General features: G+C 44.9%; 1 protein-coding gene across 1 annotated transcript in view; it reads left to right on the forward strand.

Annotated features, from left to right (window-relative positions):
* DPY19L1 (dpy-19 like C-mannosyltransferase 1) overlaps positions 1-23000 on the forward strand; it is a 131978-nt gene that overhangs the window by 70893 nt on the left and 38085 nt on the right. Inside the window, exon 15 of the mRNA XM_068126592.2 lies at positions 59-130. Within this exon, the coding sequence (XP_067982693.2) occupies positions 59-130 (72 nt within the window). The remainder of the gene's footprint in view (positions 1-58; positions 131-23000) is intronic.

Raw genomic sequence — 23000 nt, forward strand, 5'->3', positions numbered from 1 at the left:
ATGTAAAAAAATATACCTTTTACACTTCCAATGTTATAACATTTTGTGATGTTGCCAGATACTCTTTCGGTTCTCGAAAACCTTGCTGCTGCCAACTGTCGTGATTGTGTTCTTGATGATCTCCTGCAAGGTTAGTTTATAGTTGGCACAGTGAGTGATGTTCCTGCTGTTATTATTGATCATGTGAAGGAATTGCATTTCTCTGGTCATGTTAGGAAATGTGTACAGAATGTTCTATTGTCAGCTGCTCAGGAAGATAATCATGCTTATGCTACGTCTTCCTAAATTGTATTTAGCAAACATGTTTGCTTAGCCATGGATGGTATTTGGCCCAGAGATTTACCATTGAAAAATAAATCAAGTTTTTTGTTTTTTTTTGTATACAAGATCGAGGCTCGTGTAAGAGCTAACATTGATCACAAAAAAGACAAACTGACACATAAAACATAAGATAAAGGGAGCGGGAGACAAGATGGGGAGAGAGAGGCAGCACACAAGTACAACAGTAGAGAACAGAGACATTGGGAGATCTGTGGGAGGGAGGGCTTGGGGGGAGGAGGCACGGGAAGTGGGGGGGGGGGGGGTCGGTGGAAGAGGTATAAAACACATGGACATTGCTAGGACTTCCAGGAAAGGAGTTGGAATTTCGAAAAAGTGGATCTGGGGTGAATTAACAGGGGTAGAAAAGATCAAGGTTTTGGATGAGGGAAGACAAGAGATGGTGGTGAACAGCTGTTTTAAAGACCTGGAGGGTGGAGTGGGATTGAATAGAGTGAGGGAGTTTGTGCCATAGGCGGGAGAAAAGAGGAATGAAAGAGTGAAGGTGAATAGAGAGTCTTGATTTTGGCAGTTTAACCCTAAGAGGGTTGCAGGCAGCTCTTGTGCGACCTGTAGGAATATTTGGGGAACAGAGCACAGACAGAGCTGGGGGAGCTAGGCCGGAGAGAAGTCGGTAGAAGACAGAAAGACCACCAACCTGCCTGCGGTGAGCGAGTGAAAAGGCCCTCGGAGTTAGCTTCATCGTGGGAGATTCCAATGATTCTGAAAGCTTTGGTTTCAACAGCAGGAAGCCGAGCTAGGTCTGAGGAAGGAGCACCGGCCCAGAGGGGAGAACAGTATTCCATTGAGCTGTGGATGAAAGCCTTGTATGTGGTGAGGAGCTCAGGCGTGCCAAAGAAGGACTTCGCACGACGGATGATGCCCAGTCGGCGACTGGCTTTGGAGACTAGCTTGGAAATGTGGTTTTCCCAGGAAAAATCATGGCAGATAGTGAGACCCAAAAGCTTCAGTGACAGAACTTATTGGAGAGGATTGTTCAGAAAGTAGATGGGAGGGTTTTCCAGACGATCTTTTCAGAGAGACATAGTGAGAGTGTGAGATTTGTCAGGATTGAAAGACATGTTCCACTTGTTTGACCAGTCTTTGATTTTGTCCAGGTCTGCAGAGAGTGAGGAGGCTGAAGACTGCCGATCTGAGGGATGAGGTATGGAGTGGCAGAGTGGAGTGATCAGCAAAGAGATAGAGAGGATTTTCCAGAGAGTGAGAGAGAGTGAGAGAGATCATTGATGAAGACCAGAAAAAAGCACAGGGCCCAGAACACTGCCTTGGGGAACTCCAGCCTGAACAGAAAGGAGAGATGGGAGAAATCCATTCAGGGCCACACGTTGACAACGACCAGAGAGGAAGTTTGCAACCCATACGTGGAGATTTCCATGGAAACCGTAGGAGGAGAGTTTGGAGAGCAGAGCAGGGTGCCAGACCGTATCGAAGGCACGTGATATGTCAAGGGAGACGGCTCTGATTTCCTGTTTGGCATTAAGGACCTCCATCCATTGTTGAGACAGCAGAAGCAGCATGTCCAGAGTAGAATGACATGTTCTGAATCTAAATTGATGATCCGAGATCAAGCCATTGGAGAAGAGGGAGGATTTGATGTCAGAAGCGATGATTGATTCCATGACTTTGCTGATTATTGGGAGCAGGCTGATTGATCTGTAGTTGCAAGGATCTGTTTTTTGCACCTTTTTGTGTAAAGCGGTAATGTTGGCTGATTTCCAAGCTGATGGCAGATGACCTTGAGCAAAGGAGAGGGTGAAGAGAACAGAGAGAGGGTGAGATAGAGCGGCAGAGCAGGATTTATGACCCGTGGGCTGATGCCGTCTGGTCCAGTTGCAGAATCAGAGTCGAGGTTTGACAAAAACTTCTCCACCGTGTCAGGAGAGAAGGACACAGAGTCCTGGAGCAGCTGGGAAAGGTGGGTACAGAGAGAGATAGGTTTGGGACACAAGATTTTGAGGCAAACGCAGAGTTGAGGCATTCGGCTTTTTCACGTGCGGTGTCAGCTGTGTAGCCATTTGAGGAAAGGGAGGGGATGGAAGGGGAACAAACACCAGAAACAGATTTGACCAGATACCACCAAGATTTGGAAGAGGGAGACAGGTTTGAGAGTTCAGTCTTAAGAGTGGAGATATATTGTTTCCTGGCTCTCCTGAGGGTAGACACACACTTGTTCCGAGCTTTGTGAAAGGAACTGAGATTTCCTTCAGTTGGATTAGCCTTCCATGAAGTGAAGGCAAGTTGCTTCATGGCCACTGCCTCACTACAAGCTTCAATGTACCATGGATGGGAGGAAGGGTATGGCAACTGAAGACAAGATGGGATAAATCTGTGCATGAGAGAGAGCAATTTACTTTGGAATAATTCCCAGGAAGAGTTGATGTCAGAGGCAGTAGAGATAGGAGACCAGTGCAAATGATTGATGGCTGCTTGAAGACCATGCCAGTCAGCCTGAGTGAAATGCCAGACTCGTCGACGCTGAGGAGGCTCTGAGAATGGCCAGAGAGATGTCCGCTTTAACAAGGAAATGATCAGAAGAACCAATTGGAGCAGAAGAAGGGCAGCAGACATTTGCAGTGAAGTTAGTCATAACCAAGTCTAGAAGAGAAGATACTCCATTGACTGAGATCTGGGTTGGGAAATTGACAGATTGTGTCAGTCCCAGTGAGTCGCAGAAGTCCTTTGCTGAGATGACATGGCTGGTGAGAGAGAAAACCACACCCAGCCAGCTGGCATGATGACAGTTGAAGTCGCCACAAATGAGGAAGAGAGAGTTGGGATGAGTGGATAGAAGTTGGTCCATGTTGTCAGACAGGGAGATGTAAATGGAGTCATCACTGTTTGGAGGAATGAATTCATTCACTGTTTGGAGGACGGTACAGAACACATATGAACAAAAGGTGGGAGTGGAGATGAAGCTGTAGCTGGATGTACTCCTGGGGGTGGGGTGGAGAGAGGGCAGTGCAAGGAGAGTGAGGAAGTGAGTTTTTGATAAAGATAGCAATCCCACCACCAGGACGAGGCTCAGGTCTAGCATACCAGAGGAGGGAGTAACCAGGAAGAGATATTAAAGAATCAGAGACATCTTGAAGGAGGAAAGTTTCTGTTAAGCAGATTACGTCTGGTTTGTCAGAAGCAACCTGTATGGAGAGATCAGTCAGGTTTGAGCGAAGGCCCCGGATGTTTGAGGTCCATCCCGTTGAGGAAGAGGGGGGGGGGGGGAGCATTGGGTACATGACAGGGGAGGAGAGGGGTAGGGTAAGATGAGGGGTGAGAGGGGGGGGTTAGGGAGAGCTGTTGATAGTGTGTCGGAGATGGCAGAAGAGTTTGGAGAAAGGGAAGGACAAAAGGATGAGGAGCACAAAAGGTTTGATGGTGATGGGAAGAGGCACAGTGAGGTGTTGTTTGAGGGGGGAGCAGAGCATAGTCGAAGGTTGGAGGAGGTGGAGGTATGTGATGGAAGGGAGAGGAAGTGGGGAGCACGCAGCTTTGTGGAGGAGGTGGTAGAGGGGAGATTTGGAGAGAATTTGTAGGGGGGGAGATTTGAAGGTGAGGGGTGGGGTGGGGGGGAGTTTTGAAGGGGAGGGGTGAGGGGGTAGTTTTGAAGGGGATGGGTGAGAGGGAGTTTTGAAGGTGAGGTGGGAGTTTTGAAGGTGAGGGGGGAGTTTAGAAAGTGAGGGGGGAGTTTAGAAAGTGAGGGGGGAGTTTAGAAAGTGAGGGGGGAGTTTAGAAAGTGAGGGGGGAGTTTAGAAAGTGAGGGGGAGTTTAGAAAGTGAGGGGGGAGTTTAGAAAGTGAGGGGGGAGTTTAGAAAGTGAGGGGGGAGTTTAGAAAGTGGACGATTGATGAAAAACGAACATTTATTGCAACCTGGATTTATTGTGATTTTCAAGTCAGAGATACGTTTGAGAACGATAGAGGAGGGGTGGAATGAAGGTGAGTTTAGAGAATGTAGGGAGGAATGACTGTAAGAGATTGAATTTTTTTTGAAGTGGAATGATTTGACGAGGAAATTGAAAAAATCCTTTTAAATTGGAAGAAAAACAGCGTGTTCTAATAAACCACTGAATAAAATACTGCAGGGGAAAGTTTAAACACATTTAAACAAAACTGTGAAAAACAATTTGGGAAAAGTCCCTGAAGTGAGGGCCTGGATCACAGAAAGGAGAAAGGGTTAAATGAGATGGAGGAAACTAGAATTTGAAAGCCGAGTTACGGCTGGAGATGGAACGAAGAGGTGGAAGAAAAGGAGATAAAGGGGGCGGGGCGAGGAGAGAAGGAACTTATATATATTTTTATTTATATATATATATATATATATAGATTGTTACGGACACGACTTATTGAGATGTTATGCTGGGCCGAGCGGAATGGCCGCCGTGTTCGCACAAAGTTACCCGATTATACTCGAACGTTGGCCGAATCGCGCTACGCTAGATCAATGAAGGAAAGGACACAACGGCTGGGTTAAATGACACGACACCAGGGGTACAGTTCTCAAGACCTCCGGAGGAGGTTATAATATGGGTTTGCAGAACGTTTAGATTACACGGCACAAGAGGTACAGCACAGAAAGGTGGGCACTTAAACACGGTCTTATCTTACGGGAGGTAACTCCCGCCCATACATAAGCAACGCTGGACTGCATGCGGTGGCCCCGTGCTGGCTGGTTCGGTAGGCCATGAGCAAATAAGGGAGATGTTCGTCCCAGTCATCCTGACGGGTGGCGGTGAACAGTGCCAGTTGTTGGATTAAAGTTCGGTTGAATCTTTCCACCATCCGTCAGATTGAGGTCTTAAAGGCGTTGTTCTGGTTTCCGAATTGACATGAGACTGCACACATCTTTTAGCAATTTGCTCTCAAAATTTCGTCTCTGGTCGGTGTGCAACTCCTGTGGAATCCCATGCCGGCACACAAATCCTTCCACGAAGGCCTGCGCTACCACCCCTGCTTCTTGGTTGGGGAGGGCGTAGGCCTCCGGCCACTTGGTGAAGTAGTCCATCACAACGAGGATGTACTTATTACCTAGGCGGGTGCGGGGTAGTGGGCCTAGGATATCCATGGCCACCCGCTCTAGGGGGGCCCCCACCTGGTGTAATTGAAGGGGGGCCCTCATCCTCCGTGCTGGTCCCTTTTTGGCAGTACAGGCGTCGCATCTCCGACACCAGTCCTGTATGTCGCGCCCCATATTCAACCAATAAAACCTCCGGCGTACCTGCGATGTCGTCTTTGTCCTGCCCAAATGGCCGCCGGGGCGGGTACCATGCACCTGTTGCAATATATCGGTCTTAAATTTATTTGGGACTACCACCAGCCAGGAAGTTTTATCAGAGGGAACCTCCACCCACTTGCGATACAAGATGTTATCCTTCAATTCCAGGGTCTGCCACTGAGCCCAATATGCCTTTGTTTGCGCCCCGAGGGGGGTGACCTCTTCCCCCTTTGGTCTTTGCCCCAATTTGACCCAATTGAACACTGGCCCCAGGACAGGATCCTCCTGCTGGGCCGTGCTCCATGCCAAAGTTCCGAATTCCTCATCCGGTTAATGAGCACATCATCACGATCCAAACACAGACTTTGGACCAATTCTTTTATCTCCTCTTTTATCTCTTTCTTATCCTCTCTCCGTCGCTTCTTAATTTCGCTCACCCCTTCTTCCACTTCTTCTAATTTCTGCTTCACCTCTTTTATTTCCCGGTACGTCTCCTCAAGCTCGTCCTCTAAGGCTACCTTGACCGTTTCCATGTGCGTCCTCACCTGCCGGTCCTTCGTCTCCATTACCTCTATCACCTCGTCCAACCTCGTTGTCAGTCCCTCACGTACCATCTGACATTCCCTCTTCGTCGCTACCAAGTCATTTTTTAGGTCATTTTGTGTCGCTTTTAACCCTCCTATTACCGCTGTGTTCTTCTTTACCTGGTCCGTTAGTTCTTTTTGTCCCTCTGTCAGTTGTTCTACTTCCTGCGTCAGGTCCTCTATGCCCCCTTGTAACTTTACAGTCCCCTTTCTCACCTCCTTCTCCATGTGCTCCTTACAGTGCCTCACCTCCTCACGCACTCCTCCGACCTCCTCACTCACTCCTCTTCTGATCTCCTCTCCCATCACTTGCATCTCCTGCCCAGATGCCACCCTCATCTGCTCCATTTCCTCCCTGTGAGCATCCAGTTTGGTTTATACCCCCATTCTGACCTCCTCTATCTGCTGCCCCATTTGTTTAACTTCCCTTTCTGCTTGGTCCCTCATGTCCCTCAATTTGCCTTCCATACTGTTTTCTAACCCCTCTAACCCATTTTTCACTCCCTCTATCTGATTCTCCTGGGCAGCCATTCTATTTTCCACCCCCATTAACCCATGTTTCACCCCTTCTATCTGATTCTCCTGGGCAGCCATTCTATTTTCCACCCCCATTAACCCATGTTTCACCCCTTCTATCCCATTGTCTAACCCCTCTAATTTCTTGTCTAATCCCTCACCGGTACCCCTCGCTTCGTCCCTCATTACCCCCATTTGGTTTCCCATTACCCCCATTTGGTTTCCCATTACCCCTAATTGCTCACTCTGAGCCCTCATTTCCTCCCTCATTTTCTCGCTATTCTGGGCCATAAGGGCCTTCATTTGTATGAAAAAAAAGGTCCAAATCTACCAGCGGCGCTACTACGGTCACGGGCGTGGGCGCCGTGGCCATGTGCGAGGCGCCATTTTGCGCGCCCGTAACCTCGTGCGCGACGACGCTATTTTGCGAACCTGCCACCCTCACTGCTTCGCTCCCCTCATGTCCCTCATTTTGGTCCTGGATCGACCCTGCCTCACTCTCCTCTACCGGAACCCAGCCGTCTTGATTTGCCATAGCGCGACTTTCAAAATTCGGGTTTTTATTTTCGTAAAACAAAATCAAATTTCGCCGTTATAATTTCGAGCGCGTGAAACGCGCTCCGGGACCGATCCCACTTCCCGACACCAATTGTTGCGGACACGACTTATTAAGATGTTATGCTGGGCCGAGCGGAATGGCCGCCGTGTTCGCACAAGTTACCCGATTATACTCGAACGTTGGCCGAATCGCGCTACGCTAGATCAATGAAGGAAAGGACACAACGGCTGGGTTAAATGACACGACACCAGGGGTACAGTTCTCAAGACCTCCGGAGGAGGTTATAATATGGGTTTGCAGAACGTTTAGATTACACGGCACAAGAGGTACAGCACAGAAAGGTGGGCACTTAAACACGGTCTTATCTTAGCCCCGACAAACCACAGATAAACGGGACAAGACTGACTCACACAGGGATTGATGGCAAGGAGGGGCAGGTAGTCGATGGCTCAAGGTGCACCTTGGCTCAGGGGCAGAATCGACCCGGTCCGGTCCAGAGATGCGGGAGGTATCTCTCAGCGCTAGGAGGTGACGTCCTTTCTCCTTCGTAGCTCAGGCGCATCTGACGTCACCTCCGTCTTCCGGCGCATATCCAGCAGGGAGTGACACGCCCTCGACTCGTTAGCTCCGCCCCAGATGGAATCGGTCCGCCGCTTCTTATTGGGTGCGGGGGGTTACCGGGCTCCGCCCTTGACGAGGAGCTGACAGTGAGCCACTGTGTGGTAACCCCGTCGGAGCACATGGTCAATGGCGGCTAACCAAGCCGGAGTGAGGACGCGCACTCCCCGCGCCGCTGTTGTTGTTGTTGGTGTTGTTTCATGAGGAAGAGATGCGGGGAGGTATTGGGAGGTCCTAAACTTACTACTGGTGCCATACAATCACATTCTGGTGCAACGAAGAGTCAGAATTAATGGAAACGAGTCCTTAACTGACATAGACTAAGAATAACTAGCAAGATGTCCTATAGTTGTCTACGTGAGATGCGGTGAACCTGGGCACGACATTTAATGGGGGAAAAAGGGGAAGGTCGGGGCTACAGAGTGTTGTTTACAGACAATGGGACTAGGGAATGGGGGATTGGGGATAGTTGGGGAGTATTGGGGAAATAGGGGAATATTTACAAGCGGATATGGATGGAGGCCAAATCCCATATCCGCAACAATATATATATATATATATATATATATATATATATATATATATATATATATATATATATATATATATATATATATATTGGTATTTAAAACGTTAGACAAAGTGTATATGTTCGGGGAAGTTAGGGGGAGAAGAGAAAATCTCAGAAATAAGCAATACAGTGAAGGAAAGAACTTAAATACACAAAACACCGATTGGGTGAGGGAAGCCTCAAGTTACCAGGCCGCGCACGCGGTGCGAACAGAAAACGATTTAAATATCCACAAGTTTGCACGAATTGCAAACCAAGATTAACTCTTTCAAACTTTTACCAAACTTTTAACAAACTTTTTACCAAACCAAAACCAAAATTGCAAACCAAACTTTTAGCTCTTTCACGAGCCTCGATCTTGTATACAAAAAAAAAAAAAAAAAAAAAAACTCGAAACGCACAGTAACACATACACAATAAAATAACGAGTGGAAATTTGACAGACACAAATTGGAAAATACTTAAACTTTGAATGCCGTGCAGAGGTCGAAGTCGCAACCTTGCTCCAAGGATCCCATCCAGATACTCTTCTAGGATCCCATCCAGATCGGCTTTCTCAGAGTTGGCACGTTATCATTCAAATTGCACTGCTGTCCATTCATATAATGGACCTTTGACCTTGCCAACTCAAGACACTTGTCATATTTTGCCACATTTCTCCATTGCTTATATCTGGTGTCTCGTGTTTGTCATCTTTATCCTTGATTAACCCCATAACTTTCCCATGCTGCTGTAGACTTCCGCAACAGTTTTCTAGTTAAGGTAAAACACTTGGTTGCTTGCCATTGCCTTCCCAGTAATAGTTGTTGGAGCAGAATTTTGTAATTGTTCAGTGTGTTGGTAAAAAAATTGTCCACTTTTTGTGAAAGAGACTACTGTGGGCTATTCAACACCACCAGCAACAACCAGTACTGGCAGATGTTTCCCCAGCTTACAATACCACCGAACAGACTGCATAATCATGGCTGCCATTCTCTCTTGTGAAACAGCAGTGTCGCAGTTAAAACAATCTTCTATAGAGTGTTAAGGCTTGCGGAGGAGCTAGAATACATAAAAGAAACACACACACACACACACACACACACACACACACACACACACACGTATGTGTGTATGATGTGATTCATAATATATATGCAATTGTTACGGATGTGGGGTTCGCCACGAGAGGATATTCCTTGGGTTCCTCTCAATCTCCGATCCTGAGGTCACTGGTGGCAGATAACTCCGCGGTCTGGCAGGCTGCCTGCCAATCAACCACGAATTCCAACTAGTCAAACAAATCTCCCAGGGTTCTCTCTGTTCTGCTCTCTGTCTCTCAGAGACTGCTCTCTCAGCAGTCTGACACCGTTTACCTGTGGGGTGATGTGGTTTATCTAACTGGGGTAATGTGGTTTATCTAACCGGGGATCGTACCCTCTATGTACTGATCTTTATCCTATTTAATTATGTGCAGCCGAGTGAACTGACCAGTACATACTGGCTAATGTGTGGAGCCAACTGATATGGAAGAACGTCCCGGCTAACACATGTGCGAACTAGGCTTAATCAATGGAGGGAAATACAGTCATGACCAAAAATATTGGCACGCTTGCGCTTTTTTCAAATAACTCACAATTTTCTCCAAAAATAAGTTGAAATTGACAAAAGTATTTGGTCTCCACAATTCTTAATTTCACTGTTAATATTACAGAACCTTTGTTTTGGTCCGCTTGATGACTTGCTCGACCTGCGCGTCCACGCTAAGGTTCGACTTTAGATTCAAAATATCTAAGTATTTGTATTAAATAACCTACACTGACTTAAAAATGGTATAATATATAACATTACAAAAATTATATATTCAATCAAAGTAATTCAAATTATGTGTCTTATTTCAATTATGCAGTAAAAATGTATTTACTTTGTGTCAAATAGCACATGCTGTTAATAAAAATTTAAATCTTTTGAGATTGTTACAGAAATTTGGAAAATCAACAAAACAAAATAAATTAATTTAAAAGTTAAAATACATTAATCATGCTCCCCAAGTTATGCATTTTATTTCAATAAATACAGGATAAATATATTTACCTTGTATTAAATTACACATGCTGGTAATAAAAGTTGAAAACTTTCGAAATTATTGAAAAAATGCAGAAAATCAAAACAAACAGAAAAAAAATTCATTTAAAAGATTAAAATACATTAATCATGTTTCAACTGGACGTTGAACAGTTTCACTAGAGCAGGGACACTAGATTGTTTATATCGCTGAGTTCTTCATTGAGGAATGTGTATGTGGTGAGAATTTCTGAGTCCAGTTTGAGAGAGGCTTTGCCGTTCAGCTGGAAGCAGATCACGATGTCGCAAGGAAGCCAGGATCGATTTCGCGAAGTTGCTGAGTATATCATTTCTTCGCTTAGCCAGGGAAGGAATGCCGAAGCTGCTAAGGAGTTTCTCGTAATGATGTTGATCAGGGTACGCGATCATCCGAAGAGCTCTTCGCTGCATTCTCTCTTTGCGATCAGACTGCTGTACTGTCAGGTCACTACTACAAACCGGTGCACAGAATTCCATCAAAGGGCGAATATACACTGTGTAGATGAACACAAGATCTCTGTCTGAAACACCGTTACTCTTCAATTTGCACAAAATGTAGAGGCGGCAGGATGCGCACTTGATGACTTACTCGACCTGCGCGTCCCACTTAAGGTTCGACTGTATGGTATCGCCATGGAGGTGAAGTGTCGACACAGATTCAAGAACTTCATTTCCCATGGTGATCAAGTGGGGAGGGAAACCATTGCGTAGAAAACTGACATGCATTACTTTGCATTTTTCAGCTTTTGATTTCATTGCATTCAAACAGCTCCACGCCGAAAGAACATCCACATGAGCCTGTAAATGACTGGTATGTGATTTGTGGACAACATCAGCGATGGTAAGGTCATCAACATATTTCCATCTTTTCTCAGAAGTCAAGGCAGCATCATTGATCATAATCAGGAAGATTACCGGACCAGGTTTGGTCTCCTGTGGAACTCAACAGGACAGCTGTTGCTCGGATGAAGATGCACCACAGTATCGAGTTGTCTGCAGGCGTCGCGAAAGAAAGCTTGTGATCACGGGGATCATGGCCGGGTTGACCCCCAGCTGAACCGGCTTCTGAAGAGCCTTTGTGTGGTCGATCAGATCGAAGGCTTTCATGAAGTCAATTGTGCAGATGGTGGCATGATGACCCGGTTTATCGATGCCCCGGTGAAGCTCATTAAGCAGGCTGATAAGTAATGGGACACAGAGCTGCCTTCCATGTTACCAAATTGCTTTGAATCATTTTGGTCTTTGATATCAGCCATCACCCATTCTGCCAGAAAGCCTTCGATCCACCTCCTCCGCCAGGCCTCGTGACCTCCTTGTCTTTTAAACAAGGCCTCCTGGGAGTGCTCTTGGTCTTCTTCCTCCACCAACATTGAGTGAAACCAGCTTTGCAGTAATCCAAGATAAAGCCACACTTGGTCCACTCCAACAGATTTGCCTGTCCTTTCACACAAGGCTTTCTGCAATCAATCTCAACAACGAGGCCTCTTCTTCTTTGTCACCCGGTCTCTTCCCCGGTCTCTCCAGATCCCTCCTTCCTCAAGCGAGTTTTCTCTCGATCTTTCGTTCATAAGCGAGGTCTTTCTCCAGAGCGTGCAAAGTTGCCCCCCCCCCCCCCTCTTCCACATAACACTACTATCTAGCGATACTTGGAAGAGGATGGTTAGCATAAGGCCCATGTAGTTGGCTAATATATTGAGCAGACATACAGGTATCTCGTTGGGACTTAAAGCTTTATTTGGGTTAGGTTCTTCAGAAGTTTGTTAACTCCATTGTATGTAACCCCCACATTACCCCCTGGTAGGATGGTCCTGGTCACCAGGGCTAGGCAAGGCAGTGGGTTGCTCATCTTTATTAAAGACCTGTGGTGAAATATGATGTAATGTCTCGAGCTTGAAGAGAATGTTCGGTCGGAGGGCCCACCTTTAGGGAGCTTATACAAGTCCGGACTGTTTGGCGCTCGGTCTCATGGCATTCTGTTACCCTAGTGCCAAGAGACTATCGGGATTAACAGGTACGTAATTGCTTGCTTGTGGGGGGTGCTTGGAGGAGATGTTTGTTTTGATTGCTTCCTTTGTAGTGCAAATGTTTGTGCATTATTTTGTGTTGTAGGATGATTGGAGATGCAGTTCAATACAACCTCATTACTTGAAAGAGGTCTGAGTATTGATTTTACAACAAGACCAAAACAAATTGAATGTTCAGAAGATCAGCCTTTGTCTTACTGATGGTATAGGTTAGGCCATAAGAGCCTAATAAGGAAGCAACTCCACTGTTGTCACATCTTTTGCTGGATTATAAAAACTCCAGAAGCACTTTGGGTTTCACTTCAGGTTAGGGCATATAATGTTTATGCAATTGCTGTAGGCTTCTCTACAAGCTTGCTGCATTTTCGTCTTCAACTGATTGTAACAAGACCAGAGTATAGCCTTCAGGTCATGATGGTCACATGATGGTTACCACAAAGTTTAACAACATATAAACAAAACAAACAACATATAAAGAATATAGATAAATGTAGGTGGAGCAAAATAGTGAATTTGTAATAAATCCAAGATGGCGGCAGGGTGCTGATTTGGTACAATATATGCAACATATCTCATTGAACAGCTAACTTTACCATGAATGCCCATAAAGCGAAGGAAGTAGGAAACAAGATTCTTCAATACATGTGGCTGATGAATGCTTTGTACAATTCAATACAAGAAAAAGAGCCAGGTAATAACAGTCACAAGTTTATTGCCAAAGTTGGTGAGGCATCCCTCCAACATTCAGTTTGATACCCAGCTGGATGGGGAGACCATTCAGGTTGATCCCCATATGCTCTTTTAGTGTCTGATAATGGTTGCAGGTAGTCACAGAAAATGGTCAAGAAACTTTCAAATATGAGCTTTGTCGTTGTCCGTCATCATTGTTTGACCCAAGTGGACTTCACCGAGAGGAAAACAAACCATTACTTGCTGATGCAATGTGTACTCTTGGACAAGGGACAGATATACCGGCATTGGCGTAGTTTGACTTCTATATTTGGAGGGGTCAATAACTTTTTTATTTCGATATCTATTCGCATGCCCTTTCATGTGTCAAATTTTTCCAACATTTCGTCTGGTATTTTTTTTTATTCCGTTCAGTTTTAACGGTAATTATTTATTTACATTTAATAAAAACGCTACCCCTAGAATGCATGGCTCGGGTTCAATGGACCATTGGTTGAATTTTGCTCTGTATCCTTCGTAATTTGCACATGACACATTGTGTTCAAGGTTCATCGTCTCCGGGGGAATGTCCTGAGTAATTTGTCGTTTATTCAAGTTATTTTGAAATCTTCTGTGTGCTTTCAAGATCGTGTCTTCTCATGTACTTGAGTTTTTTTTCAACTTAATGTTTATTTTACGATCTTCCAAATCGGATCAGTGATTCCATTTCTTTGACAAAAATAAGTTTTTTTTGTTTTTTTTTACTTCACATGATTTTTATTTTATAACAATGAAAACATCAAGTGATCTGTGAGGTGCATCTTCTGCATTTTGAGAGCGTTGTACAAACCTTTGCTGCATCCTTATTCATCGACATTGTTTTGTGATTTATTTTTAGGTTATTTTTCCATTTTTAAATCATTTACCACCGTGTTTCTCCCTTTGACAAAAGTACGTTTCTTTTTATTCTCATTATTTCCTAACTTATTCGGTTTTACAAGGTTTATCTTCGTGTGCTTTTCATTTTGTTGAGGACAATGCACCATGACAAAGTCGTCTGAAAGGTGTAAAAAGACCTGAGATGGTCATCTACTACAACTACACAAAAGGGGGTGTGGACCAAATGGTTTGCAACTACTCCTGTAAACGACAATCCTGTAGGTGGACTATGGCCATGTGCTACAATGTTGTAGTTGTGGCTTGTCTGAATGCATAGTATATTCTGTTCACAGCACAGCATCCCAAATTTCACCAAGGTGTTGCATATAAATGACGTTTGGTCCTCAGAGAACTTGTGCTAGAGTTAGTGTTGCTCCACATGCAAAACAGGGCGGAAGGTACTACGTGGCTTCCAAGGAACATCACTGCTGCAATGGAGATTTATTTGGTGTAAACCAACAAACAGGGTGTGTGAAATGCTTCCAGTAAAGGACCTTTTTTTAGTCTTTGGAGGACACACCGCATCATTTATTGTTTTTTGTATTTTATTTTTTTGTATGATAATAAATGTCTTTTGGATTATCTATCATTTGCATCGCTGGCTTTAGCATGGCCTTGTAACATACATACATAATATAATATTCCAAATAAAAGGAGAAATGCATCTTTTTTTTTTCTTTTTTTTTTTAACCAAATATCATCCATGAACCGAAAGATTGTATATAAAAGCATAACAATAAAAATAGAGATAACAATAAATTTTGCAAATTAACTTCGTTTCAGTTCCCAGGTCAACTGTGTTATACCAAGTCTAGATTTTTTCCCATGTACACTTGGGTTAATGACTAATGTAGATGCAAATGTCTTTCTGTCTTCTACCGACTCCTCTCCGGCCTTGCTCCCCCAGCTCTCTCCGTGCTCTGTCCCCCAAATATTCCTACAGGTCGCACAAGATCTGCCAGCAACCCTCTGATGGTTAAACTGCCGAAATCTCGGCTCTCTGCTCACCTTCACTCTTTCATTCCTCTTTTCTCCCGCCTGTGGAACAAACTCCCACACTCCCTTCAATCCCTCTCCTCCCTCCAGGTCTTTAAAACAGCTGTTCACCACCATCTCTTATCTTCCCCCATCCATAACCTTGATCTTTTCTACCCCCACTAATTCACCCCAGATCCACCTTGTTTGAAATTCCAACTTATTTCCTGGAAATCCTGGCAGTGTCCATATGTTTATACCTCTCCCACCCCCCCCCCCCCCCCCCTTCACATGCCTCCCCCCCTTCACATGCCTCCCCCCTTCACATGCCTCCCCCCCAAAGCCCTCTCCCTCCCACAGATCTCTCGATGTCTCCATGTCTCTCGGTCCCTGCTCTCAAATGTTGTGTTTGTGTCCTTCCCCCTCTCTCCCCATCTTGTCTACCGCTCCCGATGTTATTTGTTTTATGTGTCTGTTTGTCTTTCTGTGTGATTAATTTTCGCTCTTTCACGAGCCTCGATCTTGTATACAAAAAAAAAAAAAAAAAAAAAAAAAAAAAACGTCTTTCCCTTCGGTTCGCGTAAACATCCACAATGTCCACTGGAATCGGCTTCGCAGTTAAATCGCCTTTTATGTGAAGAAGAGCCAGTGAAGAAAATCTTTCCTCTTCCATGGTTGAGCGCAACCAGCTTTTAATCCGCCTCATTGCAGAAAAGCTTTGTTCCGACGTGGCAGTTCTGATGCAGTGTGAGAGCTAACTGAATGACTGTGTAATAGTTTGGGTACATTCTCTGAGACAATTCTTTTTGAAGTCTCTGAAGGGTAACAACAGATTGTCTACTGGTAAAAAGGTCAATTTCTGCAGCTGCAAGCTGAAGATTTATTTTGAGTGGGTGTGTATATTCTGCAATAGTGGATGTAGATGAATGGCATTTTGGTGACATCTTAACACTGAGTCACATGCTTCAGCAATTTCCATCGATTCTTTTGAGAATCGTCTCTCTAACTCTGCAGTTACAGCATCCAAAACGGGAATGTACAACTGCTGATGCCACATGCTCTTTTTCTTTTTGGCGAGTGATGTTTGTCTTCGTCTGGTACTGCAATGTCATGGTCTTTACAGAATTCTGTAATTTCTTTCCACATATCATTCCAGCTTTCTTCACTTCTGAGTTTTTCAAAGTACACTTTGAGGTTCCCTATCATAGAGGCAGCATTTGCAACTGTGGTGTCAATGCTTTGAAGTCCGTTGTTAGTGACATGAATAATTTTCAAAATGTCGTGAAAGATAATTAATTAATCAGGCAATGAATGAAACTCCAATCATGAGATGAAAAAGGCTGTTTGCTTTCACTGGCAACTTTTCACCTTGTTCACTTAGATCTCAGAGACACCACATGATGGTCGTGTAATGCGTTTTTACTGCCGACAAACTTCTCCACTTACATGTCCAATGTGCATCACTGAGCTGCACAATCTCTTTTTTGCTTTAGACCCAAAGCTGTCTGCATGTCGATAAATACCTGATGATTGGTTGGCTCCGCAAACACTGAATACAATTTCTCAACTACATTTAGAAAGCCCACAGCACTACGACTCACTTTACAGCACTCCACAATGACGAGGTTGAGTTTGTGTACCATGCAATGTACATATATTGCAAACGGATGGCCTCTTTCATTCGCTGCTGAACCCCAGTTACGTGTCCTGACATGACCGCAGCACCATCATAAGATTGGGAAACTATCAGCATATTCTGCAATCCATTTGTCTCCAAAGCTTTCTTTATGGCAGTATAAATGCCTTCTGCATTTTAGGAAGATGAGCAATTGACAAAGCACAGGAATCTTTCTCTGATCTCGAGTTTTTCTGCATATCTGATATTTTCATCTGCCATTATGGCATAAAAACCCAGTCTTATTCACTGCCTGTACAATTTCTTTGAGAACCAAATCTGCACAGATCTGTAGCACTTCGTTTTGAAATTCAGGACTTGTGCAATTAAAATAACTAGAATGCATTTTATTTAAAGTTTCATCATACTTTGAAAAGAAATCACAAAATTCAAGGACATTCCCTTTTCAATTTAGATTCCTTTCCCTCATTGTGCCCACGAAACGGTAGGCCAAGCTTTGAAAGTATTGTTGCGGATATGGGATTTGGCCTCCATCCATATCCGCTTGTAAATATTCCCCTATTTCCCCAATACTCCCCAACTATCCCCAATCCCCCATTCCCTAGTCCCATTGTCTGTAAACAACACTCTGTAGAACCGACCTTCCCCTTTTTCCCCCATTAAATGTCGTGCCCAGGTTCACCGCATCTCACGTAGACAACTATAGGACATCTTGCTAGTTATTCTTAGTCTATGTCAGTTAAGGACTCGTTTCCATTAATTCTGACTCTTCGTTGCACCAGAATGTGACTGTATGGCACCAGTAGTGAGTTTAGGACCTCCCCATACCTCCTCCCATCTTCCTCATGAAACTACAACAACAACAACTACAACAACAGCGCGCGGGGAGTGTGCGTCCTCACTCCGGCTTGGTTAGCCGCCATTGCCCATGTGCTCCGACGGGGTTACCACGAAGGGGCTGACTGTCAGCTCCTCGTCAAGGGCGGAGCCCGGTAACCCCCCCGCACCCAATAAGAAGCGGCGGGCCGATTCCATCTGGGGCGGAGCTAACGAGCCGAGGGCGTGTCACTCCCCGCTGGATATACGCAGCCACTTACCGGAGGTGACGTGAGATGCGCCCCCAGCTTGAGGAGAAACAGACGCCACCTCCAGCGCGACGATACCTCCCCGCATATCTGGACCGGACCGTGTGGATCCTGTCCCTGAGCCAAGGTGCACCTTGTGCTGTCCATCGACTACCTGCCCTTCCTTGCCATCAACCCCTGTGTGAGTCAGTCTTGTCCCGTTTATCTGTGGTCTGTCGGGGCTAATATAAGACCGTGTTTAAGTGCCCACCTTCCTATGCTGTACCTCTTGTCCGTGTAATTTAAACGTTCTGCATACAAATATTATAACCTCCTCCGGAGGTCTTGAGAACTGTACCCCTGGTGTCGTGTCATTTAATCCCAGCCGTTGTGTCCTTTCCTTAATTGATTTAGCATAGCGCGATTTGGCCAACGTTCGAGTGGAATCGGGTAAACTGTGCAGACGCGGTCATACCAAACCGCTCGGTAAACTAACATCCAAAACCGCGTCTGTAACAGTATCTTGACAATGTCACAAACCTTTGCATGGCAATCTGTTTCTCTCAATGGTGCTTTTATGACTTCCTGAAAGCTTTGCTGCTATCAATCCTGTTTCTTGGCTTTGTTTGAAGTATTGCCACTTTTCCATACATTTCAAATAAACCTGGGAGACAGCATGTTTAGACAATTTTTCTGAGATCTTCCATTCCTGCACGCCGTTTTTAGCTGTGACGAGCAGCTCTATGAGAGGACCGCTTTGTTGTTCTTGTTGTTGGGGTGCCTTTTTGAATAGCGTATAAGCATACACTCGGACGTGCGTTGGTATGAGGTAAGAACATCGTGGACTAAAATCGCAATTTGTTTGAAGAAACCAGAATAAATTTAGCAACAAAGACATGAATGTTTTCATATCAATCTCGTTTCACAGAACTTTTTTACTTTCAAATCATTTTCACCCCATCACACCAAACAGAACCACAGAACCACACCACTGTTTTCACATAACCACACCCACTTTCAAATCCCCTACCGACCAAGCCCGTTTCAAATGATCCCTCTGCCACCCAGAATTAACATTAATAAATAACATTAATGAATTAACATTAACATTAACAGAAATAACATTCACGTCCATACATTATATGTAATCAGTTGATGAAGCATGTTCCGTCGCAAAACAAAGGACAAGACCAGAACTGAAAGACAAAAAGACGCTAGTGCATGCGTATTTATTTAATGACTGGTCGAATTTGGTAGTGCATATTGCAACGGATATCGTCATGATTCTACACATCGCAGCTAGTGATCACACTGTGGTCATTTTTCTCTTGTTGATAAATGAATGCTCAGCATGGCCTTTTTCTGGGTGGAAGTGATGGCAGGGAAAGCTAACACTGCATCTTTTTGAATTGAATATTCAACCCAAGGGAATTTGTTGTAGTAGAAAACTGAAAAAGAACGACTGGTTTTTCCAAATATTCTCTTTGGGAAATCATTCAGATGCGGTTGATTAGGTCCAATTCGTTTTTTCTCCGAGATCTATAACATTTACGCCGCTCACATCAACTTCAGGAGAATGTGTGCTGTGAGAACGTGTACTCGCTGTCTCCAAAAGTTCGAGGTCGTCTTGCTGTACTTGCAATGATACGGCATCGAGAGGCGAGGTATGCGGCGGTATCTGGGCCCGTGGTGCAGTTGTAATATTCTGTTGTGAATCATCTGCTGGAGGCTCAACAGTTGTTTCCACAAAAAACTTCCAAATGCCCATTTTAGCTTTTCTTTAGATGAAGTAAATCAAATTATTCGACTCTAAATTAAAACTTGAATAGCATAAGTTTTATATTAACGTTCGCCGTTCAGCTCCGTCTCATGGAATGCAGACTGCAGCTACTACGCCAATGTACAGGGTGTTTCAAAAAGATGGACCCGATTTGAAATCGCTATATCTCTGCAACCACGAACCGCCTATAAATGAACCTCTTACCACTTGAAAGGGCGGGGCATAGAGTTTCAAATGACCACCGCTAGATGGCTCTCCCAGCGCACCAACAGCCTCTAGCCTCAGTCGTTCGCAAGATGGCGACCCCGCAACACAAGGCGTTTTGCATTCTGCATTTCAGCAAGACTGAATCCGTAATTGCGGTGCAGCGTGCGTTTCAACGGCGTTTTGGCATTGATCCGCCAATGCCAAAGAGCATTCGTCGTTGGTACCGATAATTTGAGGAAACAGGCTGTTTATGTAAGGGGAAGAGCCCAGGGTGACCACGCACTTCAGAGGAAAACGTGAGAAGAATTCAAGAGTTTTCTGCCTAGCCCGCGCAAGTCCACTCGTGCCAGCCGAAAACTTGCGATCCCTCATACGACTGTCTGGCGTGTGTTAAGGCGACGTTTAATCCTGAGGCCATACCGGTTGCAACTGGTACAGGCTTTTCGTACAGGTGACAACGGAAAGCGTGTAGAATTTAGTGATGCGATGTTACAGAACATGGAAGACGACAGCTACTTACCACGTTTGATTTTTAGTGATGAAGCAACGTTTCATCTAAGCGGTAAAGTTAACCGTCACAATGTGCGCATATGGGGACTAGAGAATCCACACGAAACTGTAGAGCATGAGCGTGATTCCCCGAAAGTGAACGTGTTTTGTGCCCTTTCTCAAATAAAGGTTTATGGCCCTTTCTTTTTCGAGGGAAAAACAGTTACGGGGCAAACCTATCTCAAAATGCTGCAGAACTGGCTCTTTCCACAACTTAATGAAGATTCCGATGACTTCATTATTCAGCAAGACAGAGCACCGCCACATTGGCACCTGCAGGTTCGACGTTTTCTAAATGACACACTGCCTCAACATTGGATAGGTCGCACGGGACCCCAAGACTTGGCGCTACACTCTTGGCCCCCAAGATCCCGGGACATTACACCCTGCGACTTTTTCTTGTGGGGATACGTCAAAGACCGTGTTTTTGTGCCACCATTAGTGACTAATCTGGATAACCTCAAAAACAGAATCACGGCAGCGGTGACTTCAGTGAAAGAAGACACTCTGAGAGACGTTTGGGACGAATTCAACTGTCGTCTCGATGTTGTCCTTGCAGCAGGTGGAGGGCACATAGAGCATTTATAAAATGGTTAGTAAAACTTGATAACTCATTCAACCGTTTGTAACTTTTTGTGTAATTGTAACATGTTGCCATCGTGAAATGTACTGCTTTGAAATTGGGTCCATCTTTTTGAAACACCCGTATACCGGCACCAGAGGAAGAAAGAATGTGTTCAGTTCTTGATGGTGGCTCACTCATCCAACGGATACCCTGGAAATGCGATGCAACTTTTGATTGTACAGTGAAACCTTGACTTACGAGTGCACCAACTTACGAGTTTTCCGAGATACGAGTCGTCGCTCGGGCGGTTTATTGCTTTGAGATGCGAGCCGAGATCTGAGTTACGAGCTTACGCCACCCGCCACCAAGTGGGTTCCGGTCACGTGGTTATCTTGCCATGCAAGCATCTCTGCCGTATATCGCTGCTGCTTTGTTTTCGCATTTTGGTTATTTTGGAGCTTACGCCACCCGCCACCAGGTGGGTTCCGGTCACGTGGTTATCTTGCCGTGCAAGCATCTCTGCCGTATATAGCTGCTGCTTTGTTTTCGCATTTTGGTTATTTTGGAAAATTTCTTAGTTTTAACCATGGGTCCTAAGAAATTGAGTGCCAAGGGCAGTACTGAGAAGAAGAAGAGGATGATGTGCTTGGATATAAAACACGCAATCGTCGAAAAACATGAGCGAGGTATGCGTGTTGTCGACTTGGTGAGGCGGATGTGAAGGCAGCTGAAGATTTTATTATAACTTTTGCCGAACTGATAGAAGCCGAACGATACATCCCCCAGCAAATCTTCAACTGTGACGAGACAGGGCTCTTCTGGAAAAAGATGCCGAGGAGGACGTATATAACGGCAGAGGAGAAGAGCATGCCAGGCCACAACTTGTTCAGAGTGCCGGCGATAGCTCGCCTTCTCTTTGTGGAAAACACGGTGAGATCCTTAACATCCAACAACTAATGGGACGCAAACGGGGCGCCCAGTTTAGCGGTACACACATTGATGAATCACCCTGCCTGTGATTCACCCATGACAGGTTATAGCTGGGTCGGGATTCAAACCCAGGCTGGACAGTTTAGAGTCAAGTGTGCGTACCTCCAGTCCAGGCCATCCTGCCAACTTGTATGCTGCATACAGGTGAAATATAAAGCGCGAGATATTTTTATATATACTGTATATTTTTTTTAAAATGGTGTGGTTTTTGGCGGGCTGGAACGGATTAATAGCATTTCAATGCATTTTAATGGGGAAATTTAATTTGAGAAACGAGCAAATTGAGTTACGAGCTCGGTCACAGAACGAATTAAACTCGTAAGTCAAGGTTTCACTGTATTTGAAACAGTTATGTTGATTATGTTTAGCACAAGTACAACAACCCTGTCATTGTTTTTGATGGTTACAGCACAGGCCCATCTGCAAAATATACCGCACATCTTCGGAGATCAAAATGTGTTGGCGGTGTCCAAGTGAACCTTGTTGGAGGGATGCCTTTCAAATTGAAGAAAGAATACTTCTTGCTCAATACTGCAAACACGCAGAAGTTCATACTCTTGCTGGGCGAGAAACTGAAGGGAAGGAGATTTAAAACAATCCTGATTGCTCAGAATGCAATAAATTCTGCTACCAAATGTGCCACTACTGTCATAGGAGAAGATACTGATCTCTGAGTGCTACTGTGCTTTTATGCTGATCCCACTGCATTTGACCTGTTCTTTAGATCAGAAGGGAGGAAGAACACAAAGACGTTACAATTTTGGAACATGCACTAGCTGCAGAATGCATTGGGTCCAGAGATTTGCGAATTGCTGCATTTTGCTCATGGTATTGCTAGATGTGACACCCCATCCCATTTGTTTGGCCTTGGAAAGGGTCTAGCTCTACAGAAGTTGAATAGTGACCCAGATTACAAAGAACAGGCTGAACTGTTCTCCAATGATGCTTATAAGGATGACATCGTCTCTGATGGTGAGAAGGCTCTCTCTTGTTTGTATAGAGGCCATTCCGATGAGGGCTTGAATGAATTGTATTGATCAAAAGTATCACTAGTGTGCAATTGCACGCACTTCCTCCGACATCAGCAGCTGCTTCTTATCGGAGTCCTCATGTGCATTATCAAATC

This window comes from Myxine glutinosa, chromosome 10 (genome assembly GCF_964187855.1).
Source record: "Myxine glutinosa chromosome 10, kmMyxGlut1.1, whole genome shotgun sequence".
Lineage (NCBI taxonomy): Eukaryota > Metazoa > Chordata > Myxini > Myxiniformes > Myxinidae > Myxine > Myxine glutinosa.